The 27,032-nt window shown below is 34.7% G+C and overlaps 1 protein-coding gene across 1 annotated transcript; it reads left to right on the top strand.

Moving 5' to 3' along the window:
• Positions 1-20,902: 20,902 nt before the first annotated feature.
• Positions 20,903-26,250, top strand: LOC120068294 (RGG repeats nuclear RNA binding protein A-like). Its single transcript, XM_039020013.2, has 7 exons — positions 20,903-21,418; positions 23,633-23,930; positions 24,042-24,107; positions 24,276-24,405; positions 24,651-24,806; positions 24,930-24,986; positions 25,818-26,250. The coding sequence occupies exons 1-7, from the start codon at positions 21,220-21,222 to the stop codon at positions 25,998-26,000; spliced, it is 1,089 nt and encodes a 362-aa protein (XP_038875941.2). The 5' UTR covers positions 20,903-21,219; the 3' UTR covers positions 26,001-26,250.
• The last annotated feature ends 782 nt before the right edge of the window (positions 26,251-27,032 follow it).

Here is a 27,032-nt window from a genome sequence, read left to right as displayed (position 1 = left end):
TGGTAACTGCTGCAATCACCATTTCATCCAGGTTAGGAGGGTAATCTGGAGTGGGGTGTGACAACTATAACCTGATCACCTTACTCAATAAGCTTCAACTTTTTAGCCTTTGATGAAAAGTAAGGAACAAAAGGGAGAGCCAAATGTTGCCTCATCCTCAAATAAACTCAATAGAAGATCGTCCTCTAGAACTAAGTATGTGTATTCTTCTTCTAGTACCAAAAATGGAAGAATAAGAAAGGTGAAAAAGGGAAAACTAACCTATCAGTTGCTGCCCAAAAGGGCAAGAAGGCCAAGGGTGCAAAGAGAATCTGTTTCTATTACAACTACAAGGGGATATTGGAAGAGGAACTGTCACAAATACTTGGCAGAAAAGAAGAAGGCCAAGCAAGATAAATCTTATTTACTGTATTGGAGACTTGTTTAGTAGAGAATGATGATTCAGCTTGGATAATTGATTCAAGCGCCACTAACCATGTTTGTTCTTCATTTAAGGGAATTAGTACCTAGCGGAAACTGAAAGCTGGGGAGATGATGATGAATGTTGAATTGAGCATGTCGTCTCAGCTATGGCAGTGGGAGGACTTAGACTGTACTTACAGAAATCTTGTATTTTATTAGATAATGTATATTGTTTCAGGCTTGAAAAGGAATTTGATTTCTGTAAAATGTCTTCTTAAACAACAATATTCTCTTATTTTTAAAGTAAATAAAGTGTTTGTTTACAAGAATGGAGTATTAATTTGTTGTGTTAATCTTAAAGATAATTTATATGTGCTAAGACCATTAGCAACTAAAGCCCTCCTTAACACTAAAATGTTTAAAACTGTGGTAACTCAAAATAAAAGACTTTAACATTTCTCCTAATGAAAATGCCCGTCTTTGGGACTAAGGTTAGGATACATCGATCATAATAGGATTGAGAGATTGGTAAAGGATAGACTTCAAAAAAAGTTAGAAGAAAATTCTTTACCTATGTGGGAGTCATGCCTTGAAGGTAAAATGACTAAAAGATCTTTTATTAGAAAAAGTCATAGGGCCAAAGAACTCTTAGAGCTTATGCGTTCAAACCTCTGTGGTCCTATGAATGTTAAAGCATGAGAAGGGTTTGAATATTTTATCACTTTCACTGATGATTATTCTAGATATGGGTATGTTTATTTAATGCAATAGAAATCTGAAGCTTTTAAAAAGTTCAAAGAGTTTAAGGCTGAAATCGAAAATGCATTAAATAAAACGATTAAAACATTTCGATCTGATTGAGGTTGAGAGTTTTTGGATCTTACATTCTAGAACTATTTGATAGAAACATGGAATTGTATCCCAACTCTCAGCACCTGGTACATCTCAGCAAAATGGCGTATCGGAAAGGAGAAATTGAACCCTGTTGGACATGATTCAATATATGATGAGTTATGCATCCCTACCGGACTTGTTTTAGGGTTATGCAGTACAGACTGCAACATATATTTTGAACTTTGTTCCATCCAAGAGTGTTACCAAAACAACTTTGGAATTATGGAATGGTCGTAAAGGGAGTTTACGCCATTTCAGGATATGGGGTTGCTCGGCACATGTGCTTGAGGCAAATCCTGATAAACTGGAACCTCATTCAAAATTGTGCTTATTTGTAGGTTACCCTAAAGGAACGGAAGTTGGTTACTTTTATGATCCTAAATAAAATAAAGTGTTTATGTCGACAAACGCTACATTTCTAGAAAAAGACCACATTAGGGAGCATAGACCCCGTAGTAAGGTCGTGTTGAATGAAATTTCCAAAGAAACTATCGAACCTTCAACAAGAGTTATTGAAGAATCCAACACCTCCACAAGAGTTATTGAAGTTGGTTTATCTAGTAGGACATGTCCATCTCAAATGTTGAGGGAACCTCGACGTAGTGGAAGGGTTGCGAACATGTATGTCCATTATATGGGTTTAATAGAAATCCGAGCTATGGTAGCTGACAGAGATGTTAAGGATCCATTGTCTTACAAAAAGGCAATGAAGGATGTTGACAAAGATGGATGGATCAAAGTTATGGATCTAGAAATGGAATCTATGTATTTCAATTCTATTCGGGATCTTGTAGATCAATATAATGGGGTAAAACCTATAGATTGCAAATGGATCTACAAGAAAAAACGAGATGCTGATGGGAAAGTGCAAACCTTCAAGACTAGACTTGTGGCAAAGGGTTATACCCAAGTTCAAGGAGTCGACTATGAGGAGATTTTCTCACCTATTGCTATGTTAAATTCTATCTGGATTCTTCTATCCATTGCATCATATTATGAATATAAAATCTAGCAAATGGACGTCGAGACTGACTTTCTGAATGGCAATCTTAAAGAGACCATTTATATAGAACAACTTGAGGGATTCGTAACCCAAGGTCAAAAGCAAAAGGTTTTCAAGCTTAATTGATCCATTTATGGCTTGAAGTAAGCTTCTCAATCATGGAATATAAGATTTGATATTGCTATCAAATCTTATGGCTTTGATCAAAATGTTGATGAGCCTTGTGTTTACAAGAGAATCATCAACAGTTTAGTAGCTTTTCTAGTGTTGTATACAGACCTTATCCTACTTATTGGGGATGATGTAGGTCTACTGACAGAAATTAAGAATTGGCTCGCGACACAATTCCAAATGAAAGATTCGGGAGAGGAGCAGTTTGTTCTAGGCATTCAGATCTTTAGAGATCGAAAGAATAAAACGCTAACCCTATCTCAGGCATCATACATTAACAAAATACTTGTCAAGTTTTCGATGCAGAACTCTAAAAGAGGTTTACTCCATTTTAGGTATGGATTTATATTGTCTAAGGAACAGTATCCTAAGACACCTCAAGAGGTTGAGGAAATGAGACGGATCCCCTATGCATTGGTTGTTGGCAGCCTAATGTATGCGATGTTGGGATTGGTGTCCTAATTCTCCCTAAGTCTCACTATTTTGTAAAGATACACATTGTTCATTGAATAAAATAAGTGTTATTTAATTCTGACATTTATTCATATCCAACAAATAAAGCTCCCTGGTTATCTTATGTGAACTTAAGCATGTATATGTGATATACAAGTGGATCATGCCTTAAGTGATAACCTAAATAGGTCTGTAGTATAAGGATCAAGGTGGGATACCTGATCCTGGTGACACTACAGATATGGCCCGCTTTGTAGAGGTTTACGAGTGTTGTAAACTACTACAGATGGTAAACCCTGACCATTCATGTGGAGACGTGCGAGCGGGGGTGTCCTATACCAAGAGTTTATATAAGATCTGGACCACGAGATGACTAGACTTTGTATATAACACCGTTGATACTAGAGACTTACATCTCACCTAACCGACCATAGGTGACACGACCTCAATCCTGAGTGTTTTGGGAACTCCTGCCTTTGAGGGCGGTCCTTTGATTAGTATGGGTGAGAGTGGCCAGATTGCCAACTCAACATGCCTACTTTTTTAGGGACTTGTCTGATCTGGGAGCTGGGAACTCAATCCACAAGATGGAATTCACTCCTTTCCCGAAGTAGGGATAAGTAGAGAGATTGCTCTCTTAAGGGGTGATTCCGGGGCTTGAACATAGTGGTCACATCTTCTCTTTGGAAGAGAAGACTCAATCATAGTAGGACTATGACTTATGTTCATTAGAGGGATCAGTGGTACTTAAGGAGACAGATGTAACTACAGGGGCATAACGGTTATTGGCCCCAGCTGTACTTACGAGCGATCTGTGAAGGGTTGTCGCACTGCTGATTGGTTAAGATGGACACAAAATATATCTGTAATAAGAAGAGTTCAGCTGTCAGTCTTTAGTGAAGTGCCTGCGGATGGTGGATCCCGCGACTAAAGAGTTTAGTCAGTTATTCACGTACCATTGGAGCTTCCAACTACAAGTCCATGAGGTCCCCTTGGTAACTCAATGGATTCAGTTGAGGATCAGTTCTTGGTGTTGATTCGAAATGTTCAAATTGACAAAAGGTATTTTGATTATATATAATATAATCAGTATGATGTATGAGATACATCTAGTAGAGGATTGATGTAAATGAGATTTATATTAAGTACCATGGAATAGAAAAAGAACTATGGTTTATATGTTTCATGAGATGAAATATTAAAACTATAGGTTATAAAGATAGTATGATAAGTTGGTTATCATTTATATATATAATAATATTAATTATTGGATAATTAATTATTTTTCTTAATAACCAAAGTAGTGGGTGCTTATTGGATTCATGGTAAGCGTGAGTATAAAAGGAAAGTGGTTTTCTTATTTTGAAAGGAGTTTTTACATACGATTAAAAAAAAAGTTTTGAGTTTTCTCTCTCGGTGCAAAGGATCTCACGATAGTCATCAAGTAAATACGGATTTATTAAACGACGGCTGGGCGAGCTAAACGATCGTGCAGTGGCGAGCTAAACGAACGTGCATTGGCAAGCTAAATGATCATGGGGTATTTACTAAATGATCACATAGTTTTGCTAGATGATCGCTTGCCCTAAGTAAACGATCGTGTAGAGTCTGTAGGCGATAGGCCGAGCTAAACGATGAGCTAAACGATCACATAGCTTTTGCTAGAAGATCGCTTAGCTTTATCAAAACGATTGGGCATCGACCTATGCGATGGTCTTCACCATCTCCCACTTGCCCAATCGTGTACACGATCGGTGTTTCCTCTTTCATCTGCCTCATACCAAGTCCGAACAGAGCCCACCCTCTGGATTCTCATACCGAGAATACCAAGGTAGCCTTGTTGGTGGTGTTATACTCAACTCGACACCGTCGAGGTTTTTTGGAGGTTGTTCGTGGTGCTGTGGAGGCCGTTCATGTTGCTGAGGAGTTCGTGGCCGATGAGATCATTGAGGACGAGCGCTAAGTGTTCATGTAGTGTTGCGGTCGTGTAGATCGAGCGTTCGAAGTTGCTATTGTTCGAGCGGTCATACACAAAGGAGCGTGGAGACACATATGCAAATGTTTGTAGAGTTTTTCCTTTGTGTATTTGTAGTTTTTCATGTTGTAATTTCTGTATTGTTTGTATAGCAGTTTGTTTGAAGGTGACTGTAAATGTTATGTTCATTCATGATTATGATTTGGAATAATCTTTCTTCCGCTGCTCATAGAAATCTCAGATCCGATTTCCTTCAATTGATATCAGAGCCAGGTTCTCTGAAATTCTAAATTACAGATCTGAATTGAACGGATTTTTCAGTCGCGGTGGGTTTCTGCATTTGTGGTTAACCATTTTCTGCATTTATGGATGAATATGATGAACGTTTCAGATTTAAATTGCCTTTTTGTTAAAGCTTTAGTTATTACAAAGTGTTAATTGTAAGGGTCCCTATGTTTTTGGGCAAAATTAACATCGCAATCGAGTCTGTAATTCAAAACGTTTGAGTTCATCGAGTCGTTTATGATGAAGCTTCGGCGCATAGTGATGCGGTTCTCAGCGAAGAAGAATACCAAGTGTTGGTCGGATCGTGTAGCCACAGGTAAACGATCGTTGGAATTTTACTAAGCTATCGTTTAGTAGTTTTTTCTAGACGATCGTGTATTATTTTCTAATAGATCGTTTAGCTAATGCTAAGCGATGGTGTAAATTGTTTACCATATCGCATAGCGTTGGTTGCCCGATCGCGTAGGTGCTGGAGATAGACGATCGTAGTGGGAGCATACGATGCTCGTCGTTTAGTAGAAGGCACACGCTAGACGATCGTGTAGTTAGCAAGCTTCATCGCTTTATTACTACCTATGCGATCGCACGTATGCGATACTGAGGCGCTAGCTAAGCGATCGCTTAGGCGATGGTGTTTCACGGCATCATAGTCGCTTAGACGATTGCGGAAGGCGGGCATTGTGCAAAGCACGCTAAGCGATTGTGTACTCCAAGCTTCATCTCTTAGTAAAGGTACGTGATCGTATAGTAATAAGTAAACAATTGTTTTGATTTTTCTAGATGATCGTATTGTAAATGCTAAACGATCGTTTAGCTTTGGGAGCGCTGGTAAGCGATAGAGCAAAAAATTTGTTTTATCATGTAGACGATCGTGGGGTGCTTAGTACACGATGGTTGGTTGGAGAAGCGATGCTTTGCCCGAGCGGTTCAAGACCCAGTTCGCCTGTTTGAACCAGAGACTCCTTGTCTTTGTAATAGTTAACTTTCCTTTTTATGTTTTAAGGCAATTTTACCCTGTTCATCAATTTTTGGTTGTTTATACATGTGATGTATGCTACTTATATGTCAAAGTGTTTGTCATATAGTTAAGACCCACCTTAGGTTGTGCAATTATTCATGCATCATGTATTATAAATGTTATAATCTAGCATGAAGAAATTACTTGAAAGCATGTGCATGCATCATGAAATATAAGAGTTTTATTTTGCATGCATTGAGCATTATCATGCATCATCATTTTATTATAAATGTTATAGTCTAAGGGTGAATGGTGTTTTGCTTGTTTCATTGCGGTTTTGTATAAGTGTTATATAAAAAGAAGTAGCAATGAATGGACAACACATTGAGCATGACACTTAGGCTCTTTATAAGTGTTATAAATGTCTTGCATGTGTTAGCTTAGCATTGTGGTTGTTTCCATTTATAAGTGTTAACATTAGACCTAAAATCAATAATTCAGAGTTGCATGCGGACATAGGGTGAACTCAAGTTTTTTAAAAGGATTTTAAAATTGGATTGAGATAGACCTAAGTTCAAATGGTTCTAAAGAGTTTAGTAACCTAGATTAATCTTTTAAAATCGGTTTAATAGAACTAAAATGGTTGAAATAAAATATTAAATTTGTTGTAAACCTATCTATAAGGGACCTTTTGTCTAAGGCGGGTTTTGGCTAGGCTGGGGTTCTTAAGTTGACGGAAACATAACACCCCTACCTGGGAACCTACCTAGAAAGGTGAATTAGATAGATTTTCAACAAGTATGCGACGTTTTGGTCAAAGATTTCGTTAAAGAGTTTAATGGATGACGATCAAAAGTTGTTCAACTATCCTTTAATGGATGATGATCAAAAGTTGTTCAACTATCTAAGGTAAATGTTACTCTTGGGCAAACCTAAAAGTCACTTAGTTAAAATCCTTAGCCATGTTTTTTCTAAGTAAGCTAAACCCTAGGTTACAAAATACTCAGGGGGAAGAAGAGGTGTATCAGATATATCTATGATTCCACTCACGTTTCTCCCTATATGTTCACACCGTGAGATTCATGCTTGGCCTCATGGTGCCCAGGATGCATCTCCCTTTGGATGGTGTTTGCATGAGTCAATATCAAGGTGAACGGAGAGAGTATTTATAGTAAGTGGGTGAAGGGTGTGTGTTAACACGTCCTATGGTCTCTGTCATTAATTAAGAGAAGATGTGGTCACTATGTTCAAGCCCCGGAATCAGTCCTTAAGGGAGCAATCTCTCTACTTATCCCTGTTTCGAGAAAGGAGTGAATTTCATCTTGTGGATTGAGTTCCCAGCTCCCAGATCAGACAAGTTCCCAAAAAGGTAGGCATGTTGAGTTGGCAGTCTGGCCACTCTCACCCATACTAATAAAAGGACTATCCTCAAAGGCAGGAGTTTCCAAAATACTCAGGATTGAGGTCGTGTCACCTATGGTCGTTTAGGTGAGATGTAAGTCTCTAGTATCAACGGTGTTATATACAGAGTCTAGTCATCTCGTGGTCCAGGTCTTATACAAACTCTTTGTATAGGACACCCCCGCTCGCACGTCTCCACATGAATGGTCAGGGTCTACCATCTGTAGTAGTTTACAACACTTGTAAACCTCTACAAAGTGGGTCGTATCTATAGTGTCACCATGATCAGGTATCCCACCTTAATCCTTATACTACAGACCTATTTAGGTTATCACTTAAGGCATGATCCACTTGTATATCACATATACATGCTTAAGTTCACATAAGATAACCAAAGAGCTTTGTTTATTGGATATGAGTAAATGCCAGAATTAAATAACATTTATTTTATTCAATGAACAATGTGTATCTTTACAAAACAGCAAGACTCGAGGAGAATTAGGACACCAATCCCAAAAATCTCTTACTTGTCCTAATGACTTGGGAGACTAATGTACAATACAATATAAAAATGTAAAATATACAATAAACTAAGGTATAGTGTACAATATACAATAAACTAGGGCATACCCCAGTATCAATGTACTAGACCTGACATCTGCTATGTTATGGGGATAGTCAGTAGTATCAGTCTAATCTAGGATTTGATCACTGGACCACCGTTAAAAACAACCTCAAGTATCTATGAAGAACGAGGGACTACATGCTTGTGTATGGTTTTAAGGATTTGATCCTTATAGAATACACGAACTCTAGTTTCCAGACTAATAAAGATTCTAGGAAATTCACATCAAGATCGGTGTTCATCTTAACAGAGAAGTAGTAGTCTAGAGGAGCACCAAGCAGAGGTGCATTGCTGACTCCACCATGGAGGTTGAGTACGTAGCGGCTTATGAAGTTGCTAAAGAAGTTGTATGACTCAGGAAATTCCTGACTGATCTGGAAGTGGTTCCAGACATGTCAAAGCCCATCACTCTTTATTGTGATAATAGTGATGTGGTAATTATCGAGAGCCTAAGAGTTATAAACGCGGGAAGCACATAGAGCAGAATATAATCTCATCGAAGAGATTGTGCATCGAGGGGACATGATCGTCACGCAAATAGCTTTGAAGCACAAAGTTGTTGATCTATTTACAAAGGCCCTCACGGCTAAGGTATTTGAGGGTCACCTGTAGAGTATGGGTCTACGGGGCAGGCCACATCTAGTCTAGGGCAAGTGGGATATTTTGTACTAGGCGCGTACTATGCCCTAGTTTATTGCTTTGTGTACTTGTATATTAGTATGACTTGTATATATTGTACACTTCACTAGCTTTAGGACAAGTGAGAGATTGTTGGGCTTGATGCCCCAAATCTCTTAGGGTTCTATAGTTTTTAATTGTATTGTACAAATATTTTTTTATTTAATAAAATATGAGATATTTTATTTGACATTTAGTAGCATTAAACCCTCAAACCAATAAACTAACATCCAAGGCTTTCTTCTGTAGCTTAAACATGTATGTAGAGACATACACGTAGATCATATTTAAGTGATAACCTAAATGGTCTGTAGTAGATGGATAAGGCCAAGGTTGAATACCTTATCCTGGTGACATTATGAGTACAACCCGCTTTGTAGATACTACAATTATTGTAAAGTGCTACAAATGATCTGATCATGATCATTCATGTGGAGACATGTGAGCGGGAGTATTCTATACAAAGGAGTTTGTATAAAATCGAACCACGAAATGACTAGTTTCATTATATAACACCGTTGATAATAGAGATTTACATTTCACTAGGATGACCATAGGTGACATGACCTGAATCCTGAGTGAGTTGTGAACTCTTGCCTATGAGGGCAGTCCTTTGATTTGTATAGGTGAGAGTTGTCAGATCACCGACTCAACAAGCCTACCTTTTTGGGAATTCATCTGATTGGGGAGCTGAGAACACGGCTACACAAGACAGAATTCACTCGTTCCACTATGTCGAGGTAAATAGATAAATTGCTCATTTAAGGGTTGATTCCAAGGCTTGAACAATGTGGCGCCACACTCTTTCCTGGCCCGATAGGGATTTAGTCATAGTTGGACTGTGATTTATTATTCGTTATAGGGATCAATGGTACTTAAAGAGTTAGATGCAGCTATAGGGGCAAAACGGTGATTTTGGCCTAGATGTACTTACGAGCAATTTGTGAAGAGTCATCAAATTGTTGACTGGTTATATCTAATGAACATAAAAATATATATATAGTGCGAAGAGTGTAGTTGTCGGTCTTTAGTGGAGTGCCTAACAATTAATTGATGTTGAATAATTCAATTAAAGAGTTTAATTAATTATTCAAGTACCATTGAAGCTTCGATCTACAGGTCCACGAGGTCCCATTTATAGCTCAACATGGCTTAAATGAGAATCAATTTTGGATTAATTTAAATTGTTCAAATTAATTTAGGAAATTTATTATATGTGATATAATTAATTTTACTTAGTTATATATGATATAATTACTATAATATATTTGATACATTATTTGAGGGGAAATAAATATTTGAATTTGAGTTAAATATTAATTATGTGAATTGGATTCATATAATTAAGTTTAATCTAAATAGGATTTATATTAAATATCATGCATTGTTGAGAGAATGGAAACTATAGGTTATATTGTATTTGATACTATAATAATTGTTCATTAGAAGGATCAGTGGTACTTAGGGAGTTAGATGTAATTACAGGGGCAATAAGGTAATTTTGACCCAGTTGTACTTACGAGCAATTTGTGAAGGATCAACGTATTGTTGATTTGTTATATCCAATGGACACAAAAATATATCTATAGTGCGAAGAGTGCTGCTATGGGTCTTTAGGGAGTGACCGACAGTTAATGAAGGTTGATTAATTTAATTAAAGAGTTTAATTAATTAATCAAGTATCATTGGAGCTTCAATCTATAGGTTCATAAGGTCCTCTCGTTAGCTCAATTAGGATTAACGAGAATCGAATTAATTTTGGATTAATTTGAATTGTTCAAATTAATTGAAGGAAATTAATTTTATGGGATATAATTAACATAATATATATGATACATTATAATATAAAGTTTTAAATAGAGAAATAAATATTTAAATATGATTCAAATATTAATTATATGAATACGATTCATATAAAAACTATAGGTTAAAATTAATATGAATGTGACTCATATTAAAACCATAGGTTAATTGGGAGATTAATAAACCATAGGTTATTTTATATGTGATATAATATAAACTATAGGTTATATGTTATATATGATATAACATATGATTGAATATTAATATATAATAAAGTTGGTTATTATATATTTTATTTAAAATTCAAATTATGGTTTTTAATTTATTTTGAATTTTAAAATTGAGAGGGAGTTATTTTATAACTTCCCCCTTTAATCTCTCAATCTAAGAGACGTGAAAGGAGTTCCACGCTTTTTGTTCACATAGTGGTTTTGATTCATCTTCTTCCTCCTACGTTTAACCTTGAGTGTGCTACAGGGTGGCGGGGACTTCGACTCTCTGCGAAGACTGTGATTCTCTGATAAAAAATTATTTCCATCTCTCTTTTCCCAAATTTAATCTATAACGAGCCCACAACTCCACTTTGCTTCTCGTCCTAGAGAATAATGAGGAAGTCTTTGTGGTGGCGTTTGGGTTCTTTGTTGCTACTGCGTTTTTGTGTTTGTGAGATCGAGGAAGGATCAATCTCGTGCTGTGGATCGAGAGAGGAAGTGAGAAGAACATAATTCTTCAAGGGTGAGTAGAATTCTCTTTCTTTTCTCCTCTTTAAGCATGTTGTCTTTTAGAATGTTTATCCTGTGAATATGGTTTTGCGTTCTTCTCTATTTTTTTTTTTCAAATTGAAAATTGAATTGCATGGCGTTTATGCACTTCCGCTTGGGATTCAATCCCTTCAATTTTAACATGAACATAATCCAAATATGTATAGACATATATCCTCGACCAAGAGATTTAGATGTTTGAATTTTGACCCCAAATATTGTATGACTAAAAAAAATTATATAGTGAAACCAAAAGATATAATGAAAGGGGCAAGCACACATTTTTCTGTCCTCGAGGTTTAAAGTTGATGTTTATTTGGTTAGTGTTTCAAATAAATACTATAGTTCCTAAGGTTTAAGAAGTTATTATAAATAGTCATTGAGGATCCGTTAATCGTTGGTCAACTAATAGTAAAAGATGTGGTGGTTAAATTTGGCAAAATATGCCAATTTTTCCCCACCATGGTCTAGGATTCTTAGCGACCATTTGGAACGGTTTGTCAAGTTTCAGGAACTAAGATCTCATTTGATAATTATTTTGTTTTTTGTTCTTGAAAAGTTTTCTTGTTTTCTTATAATTTTGTCTTACCATAATTCATAAATCCTAAATAAATGATTGAATACTTAGTCAAATTATAAACACAAAAATAAGTTCTTAAAAACTTTTATTTTTAGTTTTTAAAACGTATTTTGGCTTTTGAAAACATTCCTAAAAAGTAGATACCAAAACAAACAAGTCAATAGGTGAAAATAATATTCATAAACTTAATTTTTAAAATTCAAAAGCTAAAATCAAATAATTATCAACCAAGAATTAAGAGTGTTCATTTTAAAACTTCAAATAATGAAAGTGTTTTTGTACAAAGTTTAAAATATTGATGTCAACGAAAATATTGAGATCTTAATTTTACAGAAATGTCAGTGAAAATATCAATAAAATGTTGATGTCAATAGATAATTCCAAAAAAATTAGAAATCATAAAGTTAAAAAAAAATAAATTAGTAAATAAACTATTTTGGATTTTTAAACAAGGTAACACGTTTATTATTTATATAACATTTATAATATTAACATTTTGTTCCTTATTTTTTTTATGTTTCGTGGTTTTTCTACAACATGATGAAAATATCAATTCATCCCTCGTATCGATACCAATACATAAAAACAAAAAAATACCATAGAAATATCCACGTGTCAGAGGAAAATTTAATACTATAATTTGTTTTTTATTTTAAATTTTATAAATAGGTGTTAGATGCCCATGCTTAGTATTCAATGTCAATTGCCATTTTTCCATTACCACTATGTTGCTCATGTGTCATTCAACCATTTACGCATAGTGTCCAAAGTGTACCACATCCTACTAGCCACTTTGCCTATAAATAATGACATTTGGTGGATCTTAAAATAACACACTGGTGAGAAATCCACTTCAAAATTTCACTCGGTTTTTCATATTATCCAATTTTCATAATTTTAGTTATTTTATTTTCTTTCATATTTTATTTATTTATTTATTATTATATTTATATACTATTATATAATATTTTCTCCATATCTATGTTTCTATTGTGCTCCTCAGCACGAGCTCCTATTGTTTTTCCCATTAAAGGTAGGTTCTGAAGTGTTGCGAGACAAACGTCACAAAATTTGAGTTTTCCACCCTTGATATTAACGAAAATAATTATTTGTCATGGGTGCTTGATACTGAAATCCACCTGGATACTATGAATCTTGAAGACACTATTAAAGAAGAAAATACGACATCTAGTCAAAACAAAATAAAAGCTATGATTTTCCTTTGTCGTCATCTCCAGAGGGATTGAAAATAGAGTATCTTACAATAAAAGATCCCTATATCTTGTGAAATTTTTTTAAGAAAAGGTATGATCATTAAAAAAAAAAGTAGATATTCTTCTTAAAGCTCGTTATGAGTAGATACACTTGAGGTTACAAGATTTTAAATTAGCAAGTGATTACAATTCCTTATTATTTAAAATCAGTTCAAATTTGTTAGTATGTAGAGAGAAAACTGATGTTGATATGTTAGAGAAGACATTTTCTACATCTCATGTCTCGAATATGCTCCTGCAGCAATAATATCAAGAGAAATGTTTTAAATAATATTCTAAGCTAATTTCATGTCTTATTGTGGCCTTACAATATAACAAGTTATTGATGAAGAACCACAAATCTCGACCAGCTGGAATAACACCATTCCCTGAAGTGAATGTTGTGAATGATAATAATCTTGGTCGAGGTCGTGGTCGTGGTCAAGGAAGAAATAATTATTATTTTCATGGTGGTCGTTCTAATCATTTAAATTTCAAAAGAATCATGCAAAATAATGATCACAAAGGAAAAGCTCCACAAGACAAGAGTTCAAAAAGTGTTGAAAATAAATGCTTCCGACGCAAAATGACTGGGCATTGGTCACGTACCTGTCGTATGTCAAAACATTAGTTGATCTCTATCAAGTATCTCTAAAGGTAAAAGAGAAAAATGTGGAAATAAATTTTTCATACCAAGATAATGACATATTTGACCCATCCCATATGAAAAATTTAGATGTGGTGGACTTCTTTAAATCTCCTTAAGAGAAAATCGTCATAATTGATGGATCATCAAGTGTTTCCTTTGACTTTAAAAATATCTAGACTTAATGTTGTTTTTTTAAAAAAAAAATTTATCTCCATGTTTTTTCCTCTTAGTAGGTGTTAACCTTTGTATATTCCAAATATTATTTTTCTTATTGTAATTGTTTTCTTTTAATGAATAAACTTGGATCATTTCCATATGTTAGGTGACTTAGAAATGACTAAAGAGGATATGTGTTTGACAGACAATGCAACTATACATACAATACTTACAAGTAGAAAATATTTTTCCAAACTGACAAAGATGGAAGCAAAAGTCAATACAATATCAGGTTCTGCAAACCTAATTGAATGATTTGAAAAAAATATATATTATTTTGCCCAAAAAAACAAATTTTATTTTGCCCAGAAGAACAAAATTTACAATTGACAATGTGTTGTTCTTTAGTTAATCAAAGAGAAATATTCTAAGTTTTAAAGACATATGTCGTAATGGTTATCATATTGAGACTGATAGAAAAAATAATATGGAGTATCTTTATGTCATATCTACTATCTCATATGAAAAAGTATACTGGAAGAGTTGCCTACTTTATCTTCTAGATTATATTATACTGAGTAATTGAAACATATGCAACAATGAACCTGAAGTTCACGAATTCAAACATATTTACAATTTGGTATGACAGATTAGGTCATCTAGGGTATATAATTATGAGAATAATTATTGAGAATTCAAATGGACACCCATTGACGAGCAAGAAGATTCTTCAATCTAATGAATTATCATGTGATGCTTGTTCCCAAGGAAAATTAATCATTAGACCATCACCAGTCAAACCGGGGACTAAATCACCTGCATTTTTAGAACTAATTCATAGTGATATATGTGAACCTATTAACCCACCAAGTGGACCATTTAAATATAATATAGTATTAATAGACGTATCTAGTAGATGGTTACACGTATGCTTGTTATCAAGTCAAAATCTTGTATTTGCAGGATTAGTTGCTCAAATAATTAAGTTAAGAGCACGGTTTCCTGATTATACGATTAAGATCATTTGTATTGATAATGCTGGTGAATTTACATCCCAAACTTTTGATAATTATTGTATGTCAACTAGAATAAGTGTCGAACATCTTGTAGCTCATGTTCATACACAAAATGGTTTAGCAAAATCATTTATAAAACGTCTGCAATTAATTGAAAGATCATTGCTTATGAGAGCCAAGCTTTCTACATCTATATGGGGACATGCTATTTTGCATGTGGTGTCACATGTACGCATTAGGTCATTAGTTATCATAAATACTCACTATTACAATTAGCTTATGGCTATGAGCCAAATATTTCCTATATGAGATTTTTTTTTTTTTTTTTATGTGCAGTATATGTTCCAATTGCTCCACCACAACATACTAAGATGGGTCCTAAAAGAATGTTAGGAATATATATTGGATATGATTCCTCATCAATTATTAAATATCTTGGACCACTGACAGGTGATGTATTTACTGCATGATTTGTCGATTGTTATTTTATTGAGACAAATTTTTCAATATTAGGGGGGAGGGGAGAATTAAAAAGTTGAAAAAAGAAATTACATGGAATACATCGTTATTATCTCATTTAGAACCCCGTACATATCAATGTGAACTTGAAGTTCAAAAGATAATTCATTTACAAAATATAGCAAATCAGTTACCAGATGCATTTATAGATGCAAAGAAAGTAACTAAGTCACATATACCAGCTCAAATTTTTCATCGAAAATTGATAATCCAACACAACAAGTTTGTCACTGATGAATTTGGAATACACTAGAAGCGTGGTAGACCAATGAGTTCCAAAGATAAAATCTTCAAAAAATAAAAATAATTAGTCAATAAGACTTGGTTAAGGATATAAATATAGAGATGTCTAATTTCCCCAAGGGCCCCGCCCCGAACGGGGCGGGCATTCCCCGAGGTGGGAAATGGGGAAGGGAGTGGGGAAAAAAATTCCGTGAGCTAAACAGAGACAGGGACGGGGACGGGGAACGCATTCTCCATCCCCGGCCCCGGCCCCGGCCTTACCCCGTTCCCCGTCCTGCCCCGATTAGGTTTTACATATTTATTTAGTATAGTTATCTAATGTCATGTTATTATTATTATTATATAAATATTACATTTAAATTTCAAATTTGATTATTTATTGGGGAACATAATGAATATGTTTAAATTGAATCTTTAATTTTAGATTATATATGTAAATAATTTAATTTATATTTATTTCTTTCTACTAAAAAAATTAATTAGCTTTTTTAGACCAAAATTTGAGTAATTTATCTTTAAATTCAAATTGTCATATAAAACTAACCATAATAAACAATTTAGTGATAAAGTTAATTATTTAATTAAAATTTGCTCACATTTGTGATTTAAATTAATTGATTTTTTATAAATAAAAAATAAAAAAGTAACGGAAAAAAATTCCCTGCAGGGAATCCCCGCCCCGATCCCCGTGGGGAATTTCAGAGGATGGGGAATGAAATGGGGAGCGGAGACTGGGATGGAGAATGGCATCCCCGGCTCCGCCCCGCCCCGAGGACATCTCTATATAAATATGTTAGGTTGTATGTCTTAAAACTCGCAGTTTGTAATGTTAAACATATCTATTATCAATAAAGATGTAATTGACGTTTATTCAATAATACTATTATTGAATATGTGAATTGCACATGTAAAGTCTAAATTCAATAAACTAAAGATCCATGGCTATTATATGAATACATTAACTTTATGTGGAGATATAAGAGTGGACCAAGTTCAATAAATAGCCAAATTGGTCTATAGTATACGAATAAGGTTGGGTACCTTATTCTGGTAACACTATTAAATGTAGCTCACTTTGTACTTGTTACAATTTGCTGTAAAGTTCTACAAACGAAGTGATCCTAATTTGTTCATGTATTGACATGAGGAGCAGGAGCATCTTATGCAATGAGTTTGCATAAGATTGGACCAAGAATTAAGTCGCTCTTACTTTATAATGAGTTTCAAAGTGATGACCTAATTAATTTGATCTTAATTCTGAGCTAACTATGAACTCCTGTTTATTCGGGATTATCCTTAGATTTGCATGGTGAGAGTTGGCTCAACAGCACCGGCTCAATAAACCTCCCATTTCAGGAGTAAGACCGGGTAGATAGCTGGGGACATAGGGTGCAAGACGAAATTCACTCCTACCCACTTTGGGATAGTAGAAAGGTTGTTCTCTTAAGTGTTGCCTCCGGGTCTTGAATAAAGGGCCCCACCCTCTCAATGGTCTGAGAGAGACTCAGTTTAATGATTGGATCACAAATCAATTGTTCATTAGATGATCAATGGGACTTAAAGAGCAAGATGTAATCTCGGGGGTAAAACAACTTTTGACCCAGCCGTTATTACGAACAACCCATGAAGGGTTAATTTACTAATCATGGTTGTATCGAGTAGACATAATATATCTTAATTCAGGGGAATGCAACTAATAGGCTTTAGTGGAGTGACCCTATAGTTAACGAATGGCGGTTAATTAGGTTAAAGAGTTTAGCCAATTAATAACAGATCGTTTGAGCCCGTGATTTGTAGGTCCATGAGGTCCCCCTACTAACTCATATCAGACTAAACCTTAGAACAGTGTGACGAACGAATTTGAAGTGTTCAAATTCGATTTTTGGAGCAAAGCGGTAAATTATACGATATATTTAACCTAATGTTTAATTGTGAATTAAACATAAAGAGAGAGAAAATGCGAGATATTTAAATAAGATTTAAATATCAAGATTATGTATAGGGATTCATATTTATTGAGATTATTGTTGATTTAATATTAAATTAAATTAATTATTTAATATTAATTTAAATTTAAAATTGATTATTATAATTAATTTTGAAATTAAATGGAATTGGTCAAAATTGCATTAAAAGTCAAATTGTTGACTTTTGACTTCTGAAAGTCAAAAGGTCAAATTTGTTGACTTTGAACTTTGAGAGTCAAACTTTTACCAAGTTAATGGAAAGATCCAAGAGTGAAAAATGTCAACTTTTGTATGGCTAAGTCTTGTCTTCATTTGAAGATACTTGTCCCACTAAATTCCACTTTGAGTTAGTGGATTTTTTAGTGTCAAATTCCCATCAAACTTAAAGTTGCATGTTTTGCATGTAATGACCTTTAAAAGGAAGAGTTTTTTGTTTTTTTTAGAATTATTGGCCAAATTGGAAATTTATGAGAATTATCTGATAATCTCACAAATGTTTTCTCTCAAAGACTTGACATTCTTCTCTCCAAATTAGTCACTTACCAGATTCCACCATCCCGTTCTAAGGCTGGAGAATAGTCGGGAAGACTCTTGTGGTAGTTTACAAACTGTTCGTGAGAAGATTGAAGCTAATTTGGAGGAGCTTTGGGACTACAAAGTTTATATTTCTTCTTCCCCTTTTACTTTATTTATTTGCATGTTTATCCTTTGTAATTAACTTAATTAAAGTACTTTAGATCCGTTTTCTTCAGTTGCGCATGTGTTCGTTCCATCAAAATACCCATAAAAAATTATTTTACATGACTAGTGAGGAAGGTGAAATACCTAAAGATAATAATGAGATTTCAATAAACTATGTCATTACAGGAAAAAGATAAAACCAAACTCATGTAATTTTTAACAACATTTTTGTGTATAACGTTGTTCTTGACATTATATCTGAAAATGAGGATTCTGAACCAAAATCTGTTGAAGCATATCAACATAGAAAAGGTTGGCTTCAATAGAAAGAAGCAATCGAGACAGAATTAAACTCACTTTCAAAACGTCAGGTTTCTGGACTAGTAGTTTGAACACCATAAGGTGTCAAACCTTTAGGATACAAATGGGTATTTGTGAGAAAAATAAATGAAAATAATGAGGTCACAAGATATAAAGCAAGACTAGTTACATAAGTTTTTTCACAAAGATTTTATATTGATTATGAGGAGACGTATTCTCTGGTGGTAGATGCAATTACACTGAGATTTTTAATTGATTTGATTATGTATGAAAGTCTAGATATACATCTTATGGATGTAGTTACAACATACCTATATGGATTTCCTATTAATGATATTTATACGAGAATCATAGAAGGATTTAAGGTACTTGAAACATATAAATCAAATTTTCAATAATTGTATTCAATAAAGTTACAGATATCACTATATGGATCGAATCAATTAGGACGAATGTGGTACAATCGCTTGAATGGATATTTGTCGAAAGAATAATATCAAAACAATCCAATATGTCAATATGTTTTTATAAAGAAATCACAGTTAGGATTTGCTATTATAACTGTATTTGTCGATGATTTAAATATAATTGAAACTCCTAAAGAGCTTTCAAAGGCAATAAAATATCTTAAGAAAGAATTTGATATGAAAGATCTCGAGAAAAATAAAAATTGTCTTGGCTTACAAATTGAATATTTAGCATATGAGTATTTGTTCATCAGTCAACTTATACATTAATTTTTTTGAAAATGTTCTATATGGACAAAGCATATATGTTGAACATTCCAATGGAAGTTCGTTCACTAGATGTGAAGAAAAATATATTCCATCCTCAAGACGATAATGAATAATTTCTTGGTCCTGAAGTGCAATTGGTGCACTTATGTATCTTGCTAATAATACAATATCAAATATTACATTTTCAATAAATTTATTAGTAAGATATAGTTATTCTCTAACAAAAAGACATTGGAATGAAAATTAAGCATATACTCATTTATCTCAAATGAACGATCGATAAGGGTTTGTTTTATTCACACGAATCAAATTTTGATCTAGTTGGTTATGTAGATTTGAGATATTTATTTGATTCACACAAATCTATATCTCAAACAGGTTATCTATTCACATGTAGAGGAACTATTGTATCGTGGCGGTCAGTGAAACAGACCATAACAACTACTTCCTCAAATCATGCTGAAATTCTTGCAATTCACGAAGCTAGTCGATAATGTATATGGCTAAGATCAATGACTCGGCACATTTGTGAAACGTGTAGTTTTTCTTCTAATAAAATTCTTCCAACAATATTATACAAAGACAACACATCATGCATATTCCAAATCAAAGGAGGATACATTAAAAGAGATAGAACAAAACATATTTTATCGAAACTTTTCTATATCAATGATCTTGAAGAAAATGCTAATATCACTGTACAACAAATTTTTTCGAAAAATAACCTGGCTGACTTATTTACAAAGGCGTTCCCTACCGTAATCTTTAAGAAATTGATTCAGAAATCTCAAGTAATGTTTCCATGAGGGGAAACAAATATATTATATTGTTTTAGGATTATTAGATTATATGAAATATGTACTATTTTTCCTTCATTAGGATTTTTTACCCATTAGGTTTTTTTCTAGTAGAGTTTTAACGAGACATATTTCATATATTTATAAGGGGCATCTAAGTTGAAGTATTATAAATAGATGCTAGATGCCCATGCTTAGTATCCAATGCCAAATGTCATTTTTCCATTAACACATTTATCCAAGTGTCAACCACTTATGCATAGTGTCCAAAGTATACCTCGTTTTACCTATAAATAGTGGTATTTGGTGGATCTTGAAATAACACATAGGTGAAAAATCTACGTCAAAATTTTACCCAATTTTTCATATTATCCTATTTTCATAATTTTAGTTATCTTATCTTATTTATTTATTATTATATATAAATATTATTTAGGGATAAACAGTTGGTGAAAAATTGAAAACTGTAAAAGTCGAAATTTATATATTATTATATAATATTTATTTCATATTCGTATTTCGGTCGTACTCATCTATTTCACACCATATTTAACAAAATAAACCTAAAAAACATAATATTATTATGATGCCACACCACACGAGTGAGGATATAAAGAAACGGTGGGAGAACACAAATAAACTAGGCGTTTTAGATTGAGTTGGCCCTTTCTTTGCACTTCACTCGCATTACTCACTCAGCCATTGCGGCTAGGGTTTTCTCCCGGTTTCTACCGTTTTACGATTCGTTTTTTTTTCCCTTTTACAGATCTCTTTCAATCTCTCATTCATAGATTCATGGAGTTCTTGTTGTTAAGGTAGGATTTCGTGGTCGCCTTTCGCGGAGTGCAATTTCTTTTTAGCTTTTCCGGTATTGATTTGAAGATAGTTCGAATGGCGACCACAAATCCATTTGATTTGTTGGGTGATGACGACGCTGAGGACCCATCGCAGCTAATTGCCGCCAAGCATGCGGCGGTTGCGGCGCCTAAGAAAGGTTCTGATCATCCTCAGGCTAAACAGGCGGCTGCGGCAGCTAAACTGAACAAACCTGCTAATCTTCCTTCCAAGCCTCTTCCACCTGCTCAGGCTGGTTAGTATTTTTCGTTTTTTTTTTAACTGGAAGTTAATGATTGTGTAAATATCAGGGTTTGATTTTGATGATTGATCTTTTTGTTCCTTTTGCCGTCATGTCTAGGTTGATTGGTTTTGCATTTCCTGATTTTGGTTGTAGTTTTATTCATGTTGTTTGTCCGTTTGTTTGCATGGTTACATTGTTTGCGCCCATTGATGTTATATATATATACACGTATACGTAGGAGTGAGTGATTTTAAATTCAGTCAAAATGTTATAAGCTATAATTACTTTCTGCGATAGGGTTGTTGTAGGTAATAGCCGGCTGGGATGTATTGTGTATTCCCACAATTCAAGGCCCTGCATTCCAAAATTATTTGTAATTCAGATAATATCCTATGACTTGTATGTTTGGAACATAAATGAAATTAAATTATCGATACTTTGTTTTGTTTTGTTTTTTTTTGTTTTTTTTTTTTTTTTTTGAAGAAATCTGAGTGTCAGCAATGGTGGTGTGATTTTATAACGTACTAGTTTGTGAAATTTCTCTGTACATTGTTTAGTTGTTCTTTTCCGTTTTCTTATAATGCTATTTTCCTTTTGTCCATTGTAATCAAAAGAATTTGAATGTTTTGATTATTTATTTACAAGTCTTTTAATAAGGAACCAAGTTTTTATTGATAAATATGAAAGAATATACAAGGGCATACAAAAAACAAAACCACCAAGAAAAGCCCCCAACCCTAATAGTGAGAAAGACCCAATCAAAGAATGAGACTAATCTATAATCAACTCCCTATTATTCCTCTCGTGCCAAGTACTTCACAAAATGGCAAAAAATGCTGGCCTGCCAAGCTGCCACATAACTATTCCTTTATCACGAAAAGGAGGGTTCATAAGCACTTCCTCGGTCATCCCTAAAAGTTGGGGGAAAAAGTTCTAAAGGGGAAGTCCAACATAAATGGTTGAGGTTCTCTTGCTTCCGGTAAAGAATGCACCATTGCAGGTGCAACACTAAGAGGAGTGTCTCGGTAGATGGTCCTGCATGCTCACTAACTCATGCAGAACTGCTAGACAAAGAAGTTCACTTTTTTTAAGAAATTTTAACCTTATAGAGAGAGGAGAACACGGGTGTGCAGAGGCACTGTGGGAGGGAGATGGGGAGTGAAGAACAAGGATAAAAGAGGTACTAAAGAAACCCTCAAACGACTTGGGGGCCAAAACTAGCCCAAAACTTGGAATCCCTTATCCCTGGACAGATCATCTAGTAAAAAACAACAGAAAGAAGGCTGACAAACTCAATTATGTTTTGGTTCAGTAAGGGGATGACAAAACAAGGGAAAGTGTGGAGGGATAATCAGGTGAGAGCAAGAAAGAGGCTATTGAATGCATTCTCTTATCTGATAAATGATAATAATTGTGGCAATAGAGCAGAGAGCGCAAATGGGTTTTTTCCCCTCCGAAGTATCCTAAAAAATTAAGTATTTGAGCCATCTGCCACCAAATAGTTAATAAACTGAGATAACAAAGGGAAGCCCGAAGCAATAACAGTCTAGTGGTGTTTGCTAGAACCTTTAAACCTACAACTTGAAATCCACTTAGAAGGCTATTGTCTATACTTGCTCAGAATAACCCAATGCTACAGAGCGTTCGACTCAAAGAAGGACAAGAAACCATTAAGATTTGTAAAGGAATTATTCAATTGTTATATATATATTGATGAGATCCAATTGCTATAGTTTATGCACAAGTTGAGTTGCATTGTTTTGGTAGGTTCTTGATTTGTGCCTTTTGCATTATTTTCTTGATGAAAGGTCGTTGTTTTCAATATTTACCTTGAAGAGGAATTGATGTAGTATATTTCTTCGTGTAATTTATTGGTGGAAAATTCCATGTTTTCTAAAGAAGTCATGTTTTGGAGGAACACATTTTAGCAATCCATGAACAAATATTTGCATATATATCCAGATCGTTGGCTGTTGTACAGAACTGGTTGGTCTATCTATTGCATTCTTGAATATTCCTGGTTCTTAATGTAGAACTTGGAAGTCTGCAATCAATTTTTTATTCTATCTTAAGCGTAGCTTTGCCTTTCATCATATTGTCCATATTACATTATAATTTATCAACTGTCTATTCCTTATTCTATAGGGTTCTTATGAGTGTCCCACCCAATTGGTATGAATTATCCATTGGGAAACTGAAAGAATGCTTTTTTTATACTTTGAATAGTAAGGGAAGCAAAGAATGAAGGTGGTCGTGGAGGTCGTGGTAGTGGGCGTGGTGGAGGTGGACGTGGATATGGGCGAGGGCGTGGCAGTGGTGGCTTCAATCGTGAGTCTGCCAATAACGAGTACTCATTTAGTAGTAACCCTGAAGATGGAGAGACTGGAAGGACAACAGAAAGACGTGGTGGATATGGTGGACCTCGTGGTCGTGGTGGCCGTCGTGGTGGTTTTAATAATGGAGATGCTGTTGATGGTGAACACTCTCATGGTCTATTTGAACGCCACAGCGGAACTGGCCGTGGGTGAGTGTTATTTTTTTAGGGGAGAAAAAAAGAAAAGAAAAACACCAGCATACACAATTCTTCTGTATCTTCTGCTCTGTTATGATATTTTCACCCTGTTTTATGCCTTAGAAATGAATTCAAGCGTGAAGGGTCTGGGCGTGGGAACTGGGGAAAGCCAACTGACGAATTTCCTGAGTAAGTACATGTCTACGTTTTAGACCGTATGTGGTTTGGTTTTCCTTTTCTTTTTTCCTCCTATAATGTTTGGCTGGCATAGGGAAGGCCAAGAGACGGACGGTATTGGAAGTTTTCATGCATGTTTTAAACTCTTGTATGCTGAGAGGCTGGTTTGTTTTGATACAGGGTTGCAGAGGGAGTCAATGAATCTGAGAAGAAGTTAGGTGATGAGAAGCCCGTTCATGAGGTTGATACTGCAGGTGTCAACACAGAGAACTCTGCAAAAGAATCGGAGGAAAAAGAACCAGAAGACAAGGTTTGTGTCGTCAGGATTTTTTTGGTAGACTTCACTTAATCCCGCAACCGACCATATCACTTGTTGTTGGTTTTCGTTGTTGACTGAAAAGTGATTTGTAGTTTTGCTTGCTTATCAAACAAATTGAATGGGCATTAATAACCGAAGTTGTAGCAATAGGCTTGGTGGGGTTGGATTATGAACTTCACTTTATGTTCAACATGATTTTGAATCTAACTTGTAATCTTTATTCTCCCCTGATGCAGGAAATGACTCTGGAGGAGTATGAAAAATTGCTGGAGGAGAAAAGGAAGACCCTTCTGGCACTAAAAACTGAGGAGAGGAAGGTGGATCCTAAGGAATTTGCATCCTTGCAACAGCTTTCAAGCAAAAAGGAAAACCAGGACGTCTTTATTAAATTGGTACACTTATTTAATCTTCTCTTGGAGTTAAAATTATCTATTGTTCTGATGACCCTCGACTCCCTTGGTATATTGGTATGGACTTGAACTTGGCCGCTTAATCTTCATTTGTTCAATTTGAAGGGATCTGATAAGGATAAGCGAAAAGAAACTGCAGATAAAGAGGAGAGAACTAAGAAGGTATTTCCTCTTGTTTATTACATAATTTATTGCCCATTACATCGTTTTCCAAATTTTAGTTCGTAACTGGGGAAAAATGTTCTATTGTGATGCCTTTTACTGCGTCTATTTGTAACCAATTGAATGAAGAAATCGTAATGTGTGTACTTCATATAATTTATTTGTATTACTTCTATCGGATCCACGCTCCTATTTGGAACAAAGCTTAAAAGAGGGATTTTGGGGCATCGATTCAACATCTTAACTTAGGTTTAGTTGGTGAAGTTTGCGATAAGGGGCACTGGGTGTTGGGGGTTCAAAGAATGGGTTACTATTCTCGAGCCTGTTGGGTTCTCCGGGGAAACTCGGGTTTGGTGATTCCACCCCAACATGAGTTAGGAAGCCAAACTCACGCCCCCAAATGCCTAAAAAATTCAGGGGTTGTTTGGGGCACTAAATTGAGTTCAAGTTTGGAGTTAATGTATTTGAGTTAGAAAGTCCGAGTTTGGAGTGCAAAGTTGTGAATATGGAGTTTCTTGATAAATGTGCAAAAGAGAAATGTGGGAAGATGAAGTTTCTCGATAAATATGCAAACTTCAATAATGATGGAACTAAGTTATTTAACACCGGCTCATGAAGTTATTGGCCAAACACTCCTTTGAACTTGAACTAAATGAGTTTGTTTAGAAGGTTTTGCACAACTTGGTTCTAATAAAACTATATTTCCGTTATTGTAACCTAAATTCTGAGCATACTAAATAGATTAACGTTTTCCATATCTTAGAAGAAATAGGCCCTGCGACATGGTTAACAAAGTACTGATCTTTCTGTTGCTTTCTTCTGTTTTTGTAGTCTTTGAGTATTAATGAGTTCTTGAAGCCAGCAGAAGGGGAGAGACACTACACTCCAGGCGGTCGAGGTAGGGGCCGGGGCCGTGGTGGAAGGGGAGGTTATGTTGGCAGCTCGGCGAGCAGCAATGTTCCAGCCCCGTCGATTGAGGATCCGGGGCAGTTCCCAACCTTAGGTGCGAAATGAATAATCTGAATAAATTGCACTCAAAACTGTGTATATGGTTTTGGGGCGGTCTCTTTTATGTGGGGCAGGGCAAGAAGTTAACTAGAATAATATAGTTTTTCCTTCCCTGTATTAAAAAGAGTTGCAAATTTTATTTGTTTGAATGTAAATTGTCAAAGCCATGTATTTTCTCGTCACACTTTTCTATTATGTGTTTTTCAACTGACTTACCAGATCAAACTATTTATTTATGCCATTTTAGCTTGTACCACATTCTCTATTTCCAAAACTGGACTTGTTCATTGCAAATGTTTTGCCTGAAGTAGTAAATTGTTTTGAGTTTTGAATACATTTTTTATTTTTTAATTTAAAAAGTAAAGTCATTTTTTAAAGAAATTGAAGTGTTTGGCAACTATTCAAAATAACTTTTGAAGTGTATTTTAATTTATTTTTATAAAAAATATTAAAATAAAAATGAATTTTTTTATAAAATATTTATTTGTAAGTCAATCCAAATGGGTCTTTAGTCCTTTGATTTGCAATGAATGACCCTTATAGGACATTTGTCGACAGGTCAAAAGTAAAATATCTCTGTTTGTACAAAGGATAATCGACAAAAATGGTCTATTTGAAGTTTTGTTTTTGAAATTTAGACTTTTTTTAAAAACACTGTTTTTCTACCTCACAATTTTGCACAATGTAAAATTACTATAATGTCCTTGAACATTTCAAAAATCACAAACCCTCTCTCAAAATTCCACCTGTTTTTAATATTAATTTATTTTCCTTAGAACATCATTTTTGGCATTTTCTGAACAATTTGGAGTTAAGTTAATTTTTCTATAAAAATCGGGTCATTTTTTCTGAAAAATTGGTCTCCACTCGATCGGGTTTCATATGAGGTTGATTGGGTATGTGATTGGGTGAGGCTAAGGTGGAAACTGGGAACATTATATATTATTTTTTGGCCCGGTCTTCAACCTGGGTATGGGATCGAGCCAAAAAACAGTATGTTCAAAGTATACTAATTCTTGGTTGGGCTCATGCAAGTAT

Source organism: Benincasa hispida, chromosome 12 (assembly GCF_027475165.1).
Source record: "Benincasa hispida cultivar pf3 chromosome 12, pf3_genome.v1.1, whole genome shotgun sequence".
NCBI classification, from domain to species: Eukaryota; Viridiplantae; Streptophyta; class Magnoliopsida; order Cucurbitales; family Cucurbitaceae; genus Benincasa; species Benincasa hispida.
The sequence above is the reverse complement of the archived record's forward strand: the minus strand, read 5'-3'. Positions and strand labels throughout refer to the sequence as shown.

Coding starts and splice junctions, on each gene's coding strand:
- LOC120068294 (XM_039020013.2), top strand. CDS start 21,220: ATGGCGACCACAAATCCATTTGATTTGTTGGGTGATGACGACGCTGAG. Junction 23,931..24,041: donor CACAGCGGAACTGGCCGTGG/GTGAGTGTTATT, acceptor TTTATGCCTTAG/AAATGAATTCAAGCGTGAAG. Junction 24,807..24,929: donor AGGACGTCTTTATTAAATTG/GTACACTTATTT, acceptor TTCAATTTGAAG/GGATCTGATAAGGATAAGCG.